Source organism: Hypanus sabinus, chromosome X1 (assembly GCF_030144855.1).
Source record: "Hypanus sabinus isolate sHypSab1 chromosome X1, sHypSab1.hap1, whole genome shotgun sequence".
Taxonomy (NCBI): Eukaryota; Metazoa; Chordata; class Chondrichthyes; order Myliobatiformes; family Dasyatidae; genus Hypanus; species Hypanus sabinus.
Genome location: NC_082738.1, coordinates 35733982 through 35749891, shown reverse-complemented (window position 1 = coordinate 35749891; position 15910 = coordinate 35733982). Strand labels below are relative to the sequence as shown.

Sequence of the window (15910 nt, the reverse complement as noted above, 5' to 3'; positions counted from 1 at the left end):
CATGGTCTCTTGGTGGCCTCCCTAACTAGTCCCCTTCTTGCATAGTCACTCAGTTTTTAAGGACAGCCTGCTCCCTGCAGATTTACAGCTATGCCCTATTCTTTCCACTTCTAGACTCAACTATACTCAAAGTGATATTCAGTGACCTGGAAATTTTCTAACTCCTGACTTGTGCTTTTCAATAAACTTTTTGCAGAGTTGCTTGGACTGTTCTTTTGTCTTTATGGTGTAGTTTTTGCCAGGATACTGACTCACCAGCAGTTGGACCTTCCAGATACAGGAGTATTTTTACCACAATCAATTAAAATACCTTGACCGCACACAGGTGATCTCCATTTAACTAATTATGTGACTTCTTAAACCAATTGGCTGCATCAGTGATGATTTGGTGTGTTATTTTAAAGGGGAATGCTTATATAATTTTGTAATTAATTTCAATCACTTTGTAGAGATCCATTTTCACTTTGATACGGAAGAGTAATTTTCTGTTGATCAATGTCAAAAAAAAGAGCCAAATTAAATTTACTGTGATTCAATGTTGTAAAATAATAAAACATGAAAACTTCCAAGGGGGTTGAATACTTTTTATAGGTGCTGTACTTGTGGGAACTTTTCCAGCGCATTGTGGAATTTTCCATTTGTGACATCATGTCAGCACTCAAAAAAAAATCCGATTTGGGGAGGTTTTTGGCATTTCAGATAAGGGATGCTCAAACTGTAATAATTTTATACTTTCCCTGAGCAAACCCCTCAACCAAGCTCGGTAAGTGCCTGGCGATTCTTGCTTACCACCGGAGTCAGAGCCATTTGGAACCTGTAGATGCGAGCCAAGCCAAAGTCCGCCAGCTTCACTTGGCCCCGGCTGGTCACTAGGATGTCCTCTGGCTTCAGATCCCGGTGCACCACATTGTGAGAATGCAGGAATGCCAGGCCATTCAGCAACTGCTTCATTAGATCCTGTCCAAACAACAATTTTATTACAAGAGACTTCAGTCATTGGTGATCTCCTACCTCTCCCCATCACCAAGCCCTCCTCAATCCCCTCACATTCAGAATCAGGTTTATCATCACTTATAAACATTGTGAAATTTGTTGTTTTGCAGCAGCAGCAGTATGGTGCAATACAAATTACTACATGTTATAATAATACATAAAAAATAAATTAGTGCAAGTAAAGAACAAAATAGTGAGGTCATGTTCACCATCTGTTCAGAAATCTGATGGGGGGGGGGGGGGGAAGAAGCTGATCCTAAGACAATAAGTATGCTTTCAGGTTCCTGTATCTCCTCCTTGATGGTAGCAATGAGAAGAGGGCTTGTCCTGGATAGTGCCTAGGTTAGAGAGCATGTCTCATTAAGAAAAGTTGAGTGAGCTATGATCAGAATCAGAATCAGACTTTAATCGCCAAGTACCTGTGCACATACAAGGAATTTACTTCCAGCAGATGTTGTCTCTCTGCTCATAACAATAATAATGATAAATATAAATGAAAATGCTGCTCTTTAGAGTGAAGGAGGATGAGAGGTGACTTCATAGAGGTGTACAAGTGGCATAGATAGAGTGAACAGCCAAAGTCTTTTTTCCCCAGGGAGGAAATGGCTAATATGAGGGGGCATAATTTTAAGGTGATTGAAGGAAAATATGTGAGGGGGGGGGTGATATCAGAGGCAGTTTTCTCCACCCCAAAGAGTGCACTGCCAGCGGTGGTGGTAAGCGCAGATCTATTACGGATACTTAAGAGATTTTTAGATAGGCACACGGATGATAGGAAAATGGAGGGATGGAGGGACGGATTAGATTAATCTTGGAGTAGGTTAGAAGGTCAGCACAACATTGTGGGCCAAACAGCCTGAACTGTGCTGTATTGTTCTATGGTCTAGATTCACAATTTTGTAGCAAGTGTCCACAGTCACTGAAAGGGTTCTGAAGTGCAGATATGGTTGCACTGTGTCAACTTGCATACAGCAAGATTCCACAATTAAGGAAGAATAAATATCATTATCCTTTGTTCCCATTATCCCTACTGTTTGAAGTAGCCAGTGAGAGAGCAACACCTTGCATGGCAGGTGCCATTTGAAAACTGCAAGTCTCACTGGGAGAGACTCATTGTTTGAGCCTATAAAAAGAAAAAAGGTGCAAGTAGAGCAGCCATTGTTCGAGCAAGTGGTCTGGCTTTGGCACAACAGGCTTGCGCAAGCACAGATGCAGGCTCCAAGAAGTTTTCAGCAAGTCTTTTGTTCTGCAGGGTGAGAATGGGTCGAGTTACTGGTAGGTTCCTTGTAAGATGTGGGAACTTTTGGAGACCTCCAAATCCCTTGATAACTATATCTAAATGAAGTGCATCGAGCTGCAGCTCCTTAGCTGCAGTTCAATGACCATCAGCTCATATGGAGGAAATGAGGAGGTGACAGGAACTACAGGGAGGTAGTCACCCTCAAGTTGCAGGAGGCAGGTAGCTGGGTGATTGTCTGGAAAAGGAAAGGGAATAGCCAGTCAGTCCAGAGTAGTTCTGTGCTCAATAATAAGTACATCACTTTGGAGACTGTTGGAGGGGGATGACCTTCCAGGGAGAAGCCATAACTAACAGGTCTTTGGCACTCAGTCTGGCTCTGTGGCTCAGAAGGAAAGGGGTGAGAAGAGGCGAGCTGTAGTGACAGGGTATTCACCAGTTAGTGGAACAGAAAGGAGGATCTGCCCAAAAGGAGATTGCCAAATGCCTCATTGCCTCGATCAGGGACATCCCAGATCAAGTCTCTTTATGTGGGAGAGGGAGCAGCCAGTGGTTGCTTATGTCAGTACCAATGACATGGGTAGGAAATGAGTTCAATGACAACGTGGAGTTCAGGGAGCTAGGTGCAAAGTTAAAGACAGGACCTCCAGGGATTGTAATCTCAGGATTCCTACCTGTGCCATTGCTAGTGAGGCCAGAAATGGGAAGATCATACAGCTTAACATGTGGTGAAGGAGATGGTGCAGAGGGAGGGCTTCAGAATTTTGGATCATTGGGTTCTTTTCCAGGGTAGGTGGGACCTGTACAGAAGGGACAGTTTGTACCTAAACTACAGGGGGGGCTAATATCCTAGCAGGAAGTTCTGGTGCTGCACATGGGGCATGGGGGAAGGGGTGGGGTTGCAGTTTAAACTAAGAGTTGCAGGGGAATGGGAACCACAGCACCAAAACAGACAGTGGAGTGGTTGTGGAGACAGATGGTGTTAAGCCTACATACAAAGTCAGGAATCAAAAAGTTGAGCATGATGAGACTAATGTTCTCAGCTGTGTATATTTCAATGCAAGTAGTATTCTAGGAAAGGCAAATGAGCTCCGGGCATGGATCAGCACATGGAATTATAACTGTAGCCATTAGTGAGACTTGGTTGCAGGAGGGTCAGGACTGGCAGCTCCATGTTCTGGGGTTCCGTTGCTTTAGACGTGACAGAGTGATTAAAGGAGAGGTAGTGTTACTAGTCAGGGAAAATGTCACGGCAGTGTTCAGTCAGGTCATCTAGTGAGGCTTTACAGGTAGACTGAGGAATAAGAAACGTTAATGGGCTTATATTATAAACCACCCAACAGTCCACGAGATTTAGAAGAGCGGAAACACACAAGGTTGCGATAGGTGACTTTAACTTTCCACATATTGACTGGGATTCCTATAGTATAAAAACTGGATAGGAAAGTGTTTGAGAAATTTGTTAAGGAAAGTTTCCTTATTCAGTGCATAGAAGTCCCAACTACAGAGTGTGATACTGGATCTATTAGGGAATGAGACAGGACAGGTGACAGATGTTTGTGTAGGGGAACGCCTTTAAAACTGATCGCATTATGGTCACTAGATGCAACATAATAGGGGGAAGGATAGGTCTGGTCTTCTGGTTGAGATTCTAAATTGGAGAAAGACCAATTTTGATGGTATCAGAAAGGATCTGGCATGTATGAACTGGGACAGTTTGTTTTCTGGCAAAGGTGTACTTGGTAAGTGGGAGGCTTTCAAAAGGGAAAATTTGAGAGTACTGAGTTAGTGCGTTCATCAACAATAAAAGGCAAGGACAAGAGATTTATGGAGCCTTGGTTTTCGAGACATTGAAGCCCAGGTTAAGAAAAGCAGGTATACGCAGGCAGGAACGAATGAGGTACCCAAGGAGTACAAGAAATGCAAGAGGACACAAGGAAATCAGGAGGACCAAAAGAAGAGCAGACAAGCTGAAGGAGCCAGAGAGCGGTAGCGGATGGTTGCCTCTCTAATGGGAGGCCTATGACTAACCGAGTGATAATGTGGTGAACTGGATCAGCAAATCTGCAGATGACACCAAGATTAGGGGTGCAGTGAACAGTGAGGAAGGCTATCAGAGTTTGCAGAGGGAACTGGACCAGCTGGAAAAATGGACTTCAATGCAGACAAGTGTGAGGTGTTGCACTTTGGGAGGATAAACCAAGGTAGGACTTGCAGTGAATGGTAGACCACTGAGGAATAGAGTAGAACAAAGGGATCTGGAGGTACAGGTCCATAATTCGTTAAGTGGTGTCACAGGTACATAGAGGTTTTTGGCACGTAGGCCTTCATCAATCAATGTATTGAGTACAGGAGTTGAGATGTCCAGTTGAAGTTAAGATGCTGCAGAGGCCCAATTTGGAGTACTGCCTGCTGTTTTGATCGCATACCTACATTAAATGTTATTAAGATTAAAGGAGTGCCAAGAAAATTTACAAGGATGTTGCCGGAACTTGACCTGAGTTATAAACGTCGAATAGGTTAGGGCTTTATTCCCTAGAATTTAGAAGAGGAAGTGGAGATTTACAAAATTATGAGGGGTGTAGATAGTGGAAAAAGCCTGACTGCATTTGCCCTGAGGTTGAGGGAGACTAGAGGTCACAGGTGAATGGTGAGATGTGGAATATTTAAGGAGAACATGAGGGAGGAACGTTTTCCCTCAGAGGGTGGTGAGAGTGTGGAACGAGCTGCCAGTGGATGCAGCTTTGATTTCAACATTTAAAAGAAATTTGGATAGATACATGGATTGGATGGGAGGGACGGACACGGAGGACTATGGTCCGGGTGCACATCAATGGGATTAGTCTTGATTAATGGGTCAGCATGGACTAGATGGGCCAAAGGTCCCATTCTGTGTTGTGGTGTTCTATGACTATTGGACCCAATTCAATGGGAAAAGCTCAGAGGACCTTTTACACCAAACGGAGACGATGTTTTTTTTTAAAAAAGAGATACAGCATAGTAACAATCTTTTCTGGCCCAATGAGCCCATGTCACTCATGTTACACCCAGATTAAGGCATCATCCCAAGAAATTACAAGAATATTGTGGTGCTCCCTCAACACTGACCCGTTAACAGTGTGCCACTGCAGGAAGCTTGCTCCAACAGAGCATCAGATAGATAGTCTTCACTGTGCTCCACAGCAAGCCAGCCCTGTCCAGCAGGAGTCCAGCCCAAAGCCTGAACACGGAAGGCACATGCAGGCACCTCAATTGTTGGTTTCACTGTCAATGGAATCCCCACCCCAATCAAAAAAAAAAGCAGAGGAATTTACTGAGGGAGGGTGGGTTAAAGCTGTGGATCACAAACATCACCCTCCTTTCCGCTCAAGAATTAGCGAGCAGCAGCAGAACAATGAAAGCGACCCCAGCAATCACCCTGTCCATTACCTTTATCGTCTCTGGTGGCAGTCCAGGTGCCGGGGCCTTTTCCAGGTAGGTTTTCAAATCCTGGTCAACATGCTCAAACACCAGGGTGACCTTGGTTTCTCGATCTGCTCTCATGGTGGCACACACATCGAACAACCTGCAGCAATGCACACAGGTGGATCACCGTGACTGCACAAGACCCAGCGTCATCGAGTCACATCATACAAAAGCATGCCCTTCGGCCCACCATGTCCTTGCTGGCAAAGATTTACCAGGATGCTGGCTGGGTAAGAGAGCATGTCTTATGAGGATAGGTTGAGTGAGCTCGGGCATTCTCTTTGGAGTGAAGGAGGATGACAGGTGTACAAGATAAGAGGCATAGATAGAGTGGACAGCAAAAGCCTTTTACCCCAGGAATTAAATGGTTAATACGACAGGGAATAATTTTAAGGTAATAAAGAGGAAAGTATGGGGGGGTGGGGGAGAGGGAAAGGGGACTTTTATGCAGTGAGCTATGGGTGCATGGAACATACTGTGAGGGGGTGGTGGTAGAGGCAGATACATTGGGGACACTTAACAGACTCTTAGGCAGGCACATGGATGATAGAAAAATGGAGAGAAATGGGGGAAGGGCTAGGTTGACAGAGTAGGTTAAGAGGTCGGCACATTATCATGGGCTGAAGGACCTTTGCTGTAGTGTTTCAGGTCAAAGAACTGGGAAAAGTTCAAAATTAAGTTGCAGAGAGGGGGTGGGGAATATAGCACGTACAAAGGGAATGTTTGTGACAGAGTGGAGACCAAATCAAGTGACCGTGATGCCGGCCGAGTCACTGGCAGGTGACAATGCAAACCGTGAAATGTTGCCACTAGCAAGGACAGCATTCACCACCCACCCTGGCTGCTCAGGAAGATGGCGTTGAACTGGTTTTGTCCCGCATGGTGAAGGTGCTGCAAGCTCAGAGCAGGAAACACTTAAAAGAAAATGATTTCAAATGGAGAAAAAACCCCTGTGCAGCACTCTCCCCCTAACAGGATCCCCCACATTCCCCCACCAAACTAGCGTACACAAGCAGCAGACCCACCCCCACATCCCTCCCCACAGAATTACCTGACGATATTGGGGTGGTCAAACTGCTCAAGCCGCTTCAGCAGTGCCACCTCCCTGACAGTGGAGGCGGGGAGGCCCTCTTCGTCTCTGTGCACCCTCACGTTTTTTAGAGCTACAAACTTGCCACTCCGCAAGTCTCGGGCCTTGTAGACAGTGCCATAGGCCCCTCCTCCAATCTCTGCCACAGGCTCATACTGAGTCATGGGATTCTGCTCCATCTCACAGTCCCTGAAAACCTCCAACCTGCTGACTGGCACCTGGAAGGAATTCAACAGGAAAAGTGCAATGAGCCACCTCTTGGTCTTCCTCTTTACCTCCAGCAGCCCTTCGCCAAAGAAGGGCACAAAATCCCCACTAGTGTCTGGGCCAAAACACTGAGGGTCACATATTTTACCACAGAGCATTGTAGCTTCAACCGCACTTCACAAATCCATTAACACTTGGAAGGAGGCAGCACTGTGGCACAGCTGATAAATATGCTATCTCACAGTGCCAGTGACCCAGGTTCAATTCCAACTTCTGGCCCACTCAGTGCAAACTTCACACACACTCTCTCTGTGACCGGGTGGGCTTCCTTCAGCTGCTCCAGTTCCCTCCCATGACCCAATGGCTTGCAGGGCCCATGCGATGATCAGCTGCTGTAAGTTGCCCCCAGAGTGTGGGTGAGAAGTGATGGTCGGTCGGCACAGACTGATTGGGCTAGAAGGCTTTTTATTTCTACAAGGCTGCTTGCAGATGGGAATGACACTAGTTCGACTTTCCTCTCTAAGTCACACTCACATATACATCATGTAAACATTGCTGCACATAAACCCCAGAGCTTGGGGTAGTGTGGTAGCATAACACTATTACAGCATCAGCGACCAGAGCTCAATTCTGCCATTGTCTGTAAGGAATTTGTACATTCTGTCCATGACCTCATGCATTTCCTCCGGGTGCTCTACTTTCCTCCCACATTCCGAAGACCACAAGACATAGGAGCAGAATTAGGACACTCAGCCCATTGGCACTGCTCCACCATTCCACCATGGCTGATCCCAGATCCCACTCAACCCCACACACCTGCCTTCTTGCCATAACCTTTGATGTCCTGACCGATCAGGAAATTATCAACTTCCACCTTGAATATACCCACAGACTTGACCTCCACCGCAGTCTGTGGCAGAGCATTCCACAGATTCACCACTCTCTGGCTAAAAAAATTCCTCCTTGTCTCTGTTCTAAAGGATTGCCCCTCAATTTTGAGACTGTGCCCTCTAGTTCTGGACTTTCCCACAATAGGAAACACCCTCTCCACATCCACCCTATCTAGTCCTTTCAATATTCGGTAGGTTTCAATGAGATCCCCCCGCATTCTTCTAAATTCCAGTCAATACAGGCAAGAAGCTGCTAAACATTCCTCATATGTTAATCCCTTCATTCTCAGAATCATCCTCATGAACTTCCTCTGGACTCTCTCCAATGGCAATATATCCTTTCTGAGATAAGGGCCAAAATTGTTAACAGTACTCCAAGTGCAGCCTGACTAGTGTCCTATAAAGGCTCAGCATTATCTCCTTGTTTTTATATTCTATCCCCCTTGAAATGAATGCCAACATTGCATTTGCCTTCTTTACCACAGACTCAACCTGCAAATTAACCTTCTGGGAGTTTTGCACAAGGACTCCCAAGACCCTCGTATGTTTGAATTCTCTCCCCATTTAGATAACAATCCGCATTATTGTTCCTTTTACCAAAATGTATTATCATACATTTCCAAAAACAATTCCATCTGCCAAGATGTACAAGTTTGCAGGTTAATTGATCACATGGGTATAACTGGGTAGACCGAAGGGCCTCTTACGATGCTGTATCTCTAAATCATATAAAGTAAAATCTCCCTCCTAGCAACTAGTGTCTGGAGCCACCATCACCACCTTGGGCGCAATCTTGAAAGGGCAAATAGGGATAGACATTAAATGCCTGCTGTGCCAACAACCCCCACATACACAGCTGCAACTGATACTAGCACATGGTACTGCCCTGCCGAACGAACAAAGACAAGTATATTGAGTACAGGAGATGGGATGTTATGTTGAAGTTGTACCAAGATGTTGGTGAGGTCTAATTTTCTGGCTCAAAGATTGCAAGAGCACAGAGAAAATTTACAAAGATGTTGCCAGGAATTGGAAGAGTCAAAGGGAAAGGTTGAACAGGTTAGGACGACAGCATAGGAGAATGAGGGGGAGATTTGATAAAATTATGAGGGGTATAGATAGGGTAAATGTTTTTTCCACTCAGGTTGGGTGAGGCCAGAACCAAGTGTCACAGGTTCAGAGTTTGAAGGTGAAATGTTTATGGGGAACCTCTTCACTCAGAGGATGGTGAGTGTAGAATGAGCTACCAGCGGAATTGGAGGATGTGGGTTCGATTTCAACATTAAAGAGAAATTTGGATAAATACATGGATGGGAAGGTTATGGAGGGCTGTGGTCCATGTGCAGGTCGATGGGACTAGGCAGAACAACATTTTGGCACAGACTGGATGGGCCAAATGGCCTGTATCTGTGCTGTAGTGCTCCATAACTATGTTTACTCAGCACCTATCCCCTGGGAGCTTCAAACCCATTCCTGCACCATAGCCTCTACTGTAATGCAGAAAACAATGATCAGAAACAAAAAAAATCCCATCTCTGGAAAGAGTCAAAGGAAGGGAGAGGCACAGAGAAAGAAAGCAAAGAAAATAAAGTTTTCCAGTAGCAGTTCTCACATCCTCTATGTCCCTTCATGCTTCACGTTGTCAAGGATGTTAACAGCTCTCAGTCAATTCTCTCAGTAAATGCAATGGCCAAGTTGTACAAAGGAAGGCCAGATTTCCTAGCATCTTTTCTCATTCTTAATGTCCAAGTGTTGGCCAGCTCTCCCTCCTGTGCTTCAGAGGCTCGGGGGCCTGCACTAGCACCTCCCTCAGAAGCTCCCAAATTCACATTCCTACGAGTCTAGCAGAGAAATCTTGGCTGAGGCTTCAAATAACCAGCAAAGGAAGTTGTGTATAACACAAGAGGGTCAGCACCAATGGAGTGCCAGGCCACAGGACGAGCGTCATTCACAGCACATTTAGCTGTTGTCTCCCACTGCCATCTGAGGCAAATGCAAAAGATCTCACAGCTACCCATCTTGAAGGCAAGTGGGAGCAAGGTCGGAAGGAGGGCATTACTGGTGGTGCAAGCTGGAAGCTCAGGAATGGAGCTTACACTCAAATTTTGTACTAGATGATCACATGAGATTGGTCAGAACACTCAAATACAAAATAGTCTCATTCCCCATCTGCAAAGTTTTCCTTCTCACAACACCATGAAGTAGCAGTCGTCAAATTATTGATCAAATGAAAAAAAAACTATAGCGGCTTGAAGTTTCAAATAAAAACTGAAAATACTGGAAACAATCAACAGGTCAGGCAGCATCTGTGAAGAGAGAAAAAACAGTTCTTCAGGACAAAGACTAGACTGAAGATCAACTGATGCCTTGGCAGCCAAGTAATTTAAAGTCAAGTGACCTGGAATTTAAAAATTAGCATCAGTAAAAGCAAGCACAAAATGTTACTAAGAAAGATTCACAGCAATCCCATTGAATGGTAGAACAGGCACAAGGGCCCACGTGGCCTGCTCCTGCTTCTGAAAGTCTTGTATAAAACCCAAGCACATGTGCTTCGGGGAAAGACATCTGCCACATCTGGCCTGTTTGTCAGACCTCAATTTTTACAGAACTTCTGCTTCAGCTCAAGGCCATTCTTGAGTGGCTGTTCATCAAAAATGTGTTTTCTGTCATAAAAAAAGTTTAGGCAAATGCAGCAACTTTTGACTTCTGTAATAGTTTGCAAACAAGTCATGTGACAAATAAAACAACTGTGATAAGTCAGCGGTCCTGGAAAAACTTCCACATTTCAAGTGCTAGAATATTCAGACAGCAAAATGCAGTGTGTTGCTGTGTAAAAGTTGTGTTGGAAAATTTGCTGCTGAAAAATGTGTCACAAAAAAGCACTTTTTGTTAAATTTAAAAGTCCACTACATATTAGGGGTTTGTTTTGGGGAAAATGGGTTTATGGGTTGTTTGCCGATGCTATTACCATAGCAACAGTTCTGTCCGCTGCTATCCACAGCACACTGCCTCAGGCAACGAGACTCTGGCAATCCATTTAATTCCCTTCTTTTACTTCCTCCCCTTCCCTCAAAAGCAAGTGAATATTTTCAGAAGCTCTCCTGACTGTATAACTGCCTTATTTCTCTTTTTTTTCCACACAACACAGGAGTTAGCCACTGGGCTCATCAAATTGATGCCAGCTTTGAGCGATCCCATTGGCCCCATTCTTCTCCACCCATTCTCCCTCCCAAATCATCAACTCCACCAAATTCTCCTGCTGCCCACACTTATACTAGGAACAATTTACAGTAGCTCATTAACATACATGTGGGCTTTGGGATGTAGGAGGAAACCAGAGCATTCAGGGGAAAAAAAAGTCACAGGGAGAGAGTGCAAATTCCACGCAATGTTGGAGGTTGGGATTGAACCTAGGTCACACCCAGCTGTGTCACCCAAAGCATACATTCCTCCAAAATGGCTGAACATGTATTCTGAGCTACTGCTAAGCAAATGTTGAAGCAAAACCAGGAAGTTAAGACCCCATTGTATTTTGAAAGTACAACCTTCATCCTCCAGAGTCCCAGTAAGCAACAGATCAGCTGTTATCCTCCTTGTTAGACAGTCTCATGCTAACTCAGTGCACAGATGGGAGACAGAACAGCACAGGAACAGGCCTTTCGGCCCAGCTAAGTAGCCACTTTCAAGGAGCTATGGATTTGGACCCCAAATAAAACACCTCACATTTATCTAGGTTAAACTCCATCTGCCATTTCTCTGCAACTGATCTATATACATCACATACAGCAGAGGTCCCAGTATAGATCCCTGCAGAACACCACTAATTACAGACCTCCAGCTCAATTAAGTCCCTTCAACCACTACCCTTGCTCAGCCCTCATACCCCTCAACTCCCAAGTTGTGCAAGTGTCTGTCAGAATGGATTCAATCACTACATCTCCACATAGAACTCTAATGAGTCATGAGCTTGGAAAATAAATTCCTTCTCACCTTTATCTTAAATGGACAACTTCCTGCTCTGTATTTACATCCCACTCCCAGTTCGAGATTCCCCATTGAGCATCCACACTGTCAAACCCCACTCCCCCAACTCAAATGAGATTACCTCTGTTGCCTCAACTCTAATAACCATCAGCTCAGCCAATACGATCTTCCTTCATGCCAGAAAATCAACCTCCTGAACCTTCTCCACGCAAGCACACAATTCTTTAATCAGAGACTAAAACTGCAGCTGGGTGTATTCGCATTAGCACCCTGTACAGTCATATCAAAACTCCTCCACTTTTATACTTGAACACATACAGACTGCTGGAGGAACTCAGCAAGTCAGTATCCGTGAAAAGGAATAAACAGTCAATGTGTCAGGACAAGATCCATTTTACGCTTATAGTCCTTGCAGGAAAAGCCAATATTTTATTAGCCTTTCCAGCTTAGTGTTTCACACACATTGTGTAGCCTCACTCCATGCAAACAACAATTTGCTTTTTCAATTTTCCCTTCTAAAGCAAATAACTTCATATTTTTCTATGTGTATATTCCACTTCCCAAATCCTTTCTTAACCTATCTATTGTATCTCCCTTTGCAGGCTCACCTCAAACTTGATGCAAATATAGGTGGGTTAGCAGCAGTAAATGTGGCAAGAGATTAGACCCCAATTCAATTCAGTGTCCATTCTCATTGGTACACCAGATCACTAATGCAAATATCTAATCAGCCAATCATAGGGCAGCAACTCAATGCATAAAAAACATGCAGACATAGTCGAGAGGTTTTGTTGAAGGGAGAGATACAGTAACTGAAATGACCCTGTTAGTTGGTTTGAAATGGACACCAAGGAGAAAGTGATGTCTACTTGTTTAAAGTGAGTGGCAGAAAAGGGTTTTTGGCTACAGCTGGCTTCCAACACATCAGGGTATTCACTTGGAGCTTTTTCCTGACATTGTTTAACCTATTCACTTGGATTATCTTGACCTGGTCAGTAACTCAGTGATAGCCAATCAATGCTGGAATATTGTTGTCCTTATGAATCCCTCCATTTTCTTAATCATGAAAAGAGTTTGGAATCCAGGTGCTAGCTTTAGAGAGCAACACTCGTGTGCACGGTAATCCTGGAAGTGATTGGAGGCTTTATGTTGGAACGTGGTCTGGGAGTTCTGTAGGCTGGAGAGATGGAGGGAGCACTCCAATCATTGCTGCTGTTTTTGGGCTGGCAAGGAATTACAGGACATCCTCTTGGTTCAGCACTACTTTAAAGTGCGAGAAGTTCTTGAAGCATTTAGTGACGCTGGATTCATTTTATGTTTGGAAGATACAAGGACGGCACAATCCAGTTGGTGGTAGTAATGCACCTTTAAGTTGGACTGCCATTAAAAGACAGAAGAAGAGGTTCAGTTGTTGTTCAGGCCAATGGAAAAGTGTGATCTCAGTGACTTTGACCATGGAATGACTGTTGGTGCCAGATGCGGTGGATTGAGTGCGTGAATATTCCAGGAAATCGGCCAACAGTCTCTAGAGTTTACAGAGGATGGTGCGAGAAACAGAAACCATCCAGTAAGCGACATTTCTGTGGGTGAAAATGCCTTGTTAATGAGAGAAGTCAGGAGACAAGCCGACAGGAAGGTGACAGTAACTCAAATAACCACACATTACAACAGTGGTGTGCAGAAGAGCATCTCTGAATGCAGAACACATCAAACCTTGGAGTGGCTGGGCTACAGGAGAAGGTGGCTATGCTGGGTTCCATCCCTGTACCTAATAAAGTGGCCACTGAGTGTATACCAGTTAATATAGAATAGTTGAGGCTGCAGCAATGATCTATGTGGCACCTTGATTGTTATTGAAAGGCAATTTTAAAATATCCCATTCATCCCAACTGTTTTCTATTAGTTAGCTAATCCCCAAATTTGCCAACATACTGGTCCAACACCATATCTCTTGTGTAGTAACTTTTTCATGTGACACCCTATAAAGAGGCTTCTGGAAATGCAAGCACACATCCACTTTATTTTTAAATCCATCCTTAAAGAACTCTTATCAAACTTGGCAACATAATTTCCTTCTCCTGAAACAAATTGTTCCAGCAAGTCAACTAGAAAATTCTCATCCTTCTATTCAAAATTCCCCTTTGCCTCAAACCTACCTCTGTCCTCATCCCTCCACCCAGTCTCTGTAACCTCACCCAGATCCAATGATTTCTGCTTTCCTCCAACTCTGGTCCCAACTTCCATCAGCAACTGAGCCCTAAGTTCTGAAATTTCCTTCTGAAACATCCCAGCTCTCACAATGCTCCTTTAAGTCACTTCCCTTCAAACCGCTCCCTTTGACCAGGCAGCTGGTCAACTCCCTAGTATCTTCCGGCATCAGTGGGTGTTGTACTTTGTCTGATAATGCTTCTAGTAAGAGTCTGTGAATGGAGAAGCTACTGCCGTCAGAACCCTTAAACTCATGAAGACTTTCAATGGGCTCAGGAGAGCTGGAGAGTTTGGATCAGCAGTATAAGACTAAGAAATATCAGGAATTCAGAGTGGAGGAACATAGGACATGTTTACACAGGGAGTATTTGAGATGAACAGCAGAGACACGTTTCAGGGGAAGCTACGTAAATGTATGAAGGAGAGAGGAAGAAGATGATGCAGTGATAGTTGAGGGAAACAGACTAAAAAAAAACAGCACTGTTCAAATGCAATGACTTCTCTGGGCTTTTAATCAATTGCATTCCACTGCAGACCCATATAGGTTAGTCCTCAAGATCAGCTCAGTTTAAGAGCTTGCATGCACCTTGCTGTGAGTCCAAGTGCTCGAAGCAGACAGGCAGGCATAGACCAGCTGTCACTGCCACATTCAACACGCAAAATGCTTACAACCAGGGAGGAGGGGAAACACGGCACAGGTTATACGGCAAGGAAACTTAAAGCTCCGACATCTGGTAACTTGGAGGGGATCACACGCACAGATCTGCAGAACGTGGGTTCAATCATGCTGGAGAAGCTGTGGCAATCACCCAGTACAAGTGGAATTCCACCCCAGAGAGGCGCCGATCTGTCAGAGGAAGCGGAGCGGAGGGAGGTTCTGTTTTCAGGACATGATGGCTGCACCCTGTCTGCACTCCAGTGAGCACGTGCGAGAAAATAAAACAGCACTGCTGCCAGAAAAGAAAAGAGGGTGTGGACGAGGCACAGGCAGGGGAAGAGGGGATGCACAGGTGCAGAGGGAGGCATGGACAGGGAGTAGGAGGGGGAAGGGGCAGGATGCAGGAGGGGAGCTGGAGAGGACAGGCAGAGACACAGGCAGGGAGGGGGAAGTGGAGGAGGCAATTCTGTTGAAAAATGTCACTCAGTTCTCTCTTTCAATTGCGGTCCACAATACTGAGCATTTCCAGGTTTGCCTTTTATTTTGACAGAGGTTCATGCCTACTACCCAGCTACCCCTTTTAAGGTCTGGTTTACTTCACTCCTGATTTGCCTCGAACTCCTGATCTAGCAACAACTTGGACCCGGCAGTGTCCAGAGTTCTGGAGAGATTCCAACTCTTCTGAGCTGCTTCTCAAAAGAGACCAAAGAAAAAATTAACCGCACTCACTAACAATACCGTCCTCAATCCCCTCAAAGTACTCAATGGGATTAATCCACAGAACAAAACAGCTGAGCTTTCCAGTTTCAAATGCTGTTGAAAGTAAGCACAGTGGGAAGAAGAGAGAATTTGAGGTTTAAATGTGCAGGAACCCAATCGCTTACATAGAAGCATTTACCAATTTCAAAGAAATCTGTGAACAAAAACACAGAACCTCAATATCCACCCACATCGCAGTCCAGGGCTTTGCACTGGGCAGGACAACTTTTTTTTTAAACTTTTGTATGTGTCCCAGATTCCTTGAAATTGATACAACTTCACCACTAACAGGGAATTCCCAAATGCCAACTACTTAGCATGTATCAAGGATGCCAAGCTCACCCACAATAAGGAAATAAAGCCTGTGAGCATTGACTTTGTGCCACAATCACATTCTGAGGCACTGCCAACTCTTGCCT

General features: G+C 44.8%; 1 protein-coding gene across 2 annotated transcripts in view; it reads right to left on the bottom strand.

Moving 5' to 3' along the window:
* The window catches only part of cdk4 (cyclin dependent kinase 4), a 60202-nt gene that overhangs the window by 10602 nt on the left and 33690 nt on the right, over nt 1–15910 (bottom strand). For both annotated transcript variants that reach the window (XM_059956374.1, XM_059956375.1), the window contains exons 2-4: nt 6747–7003; nt 5660–5795; nt 790–957 (exon numbers count right to left, since the gene is read on the bottom strand). In XM_059956374.1, coding sequence (XP_059812357.1) covers nt 790–957; nt 5660–5795; nt 6747–7003 — 561 coding nt within the window. The remainder of the gene's footprint in view (nt 1–789; nt 958–5659; nt 5796–6746; nt 7004–15910) is intronic.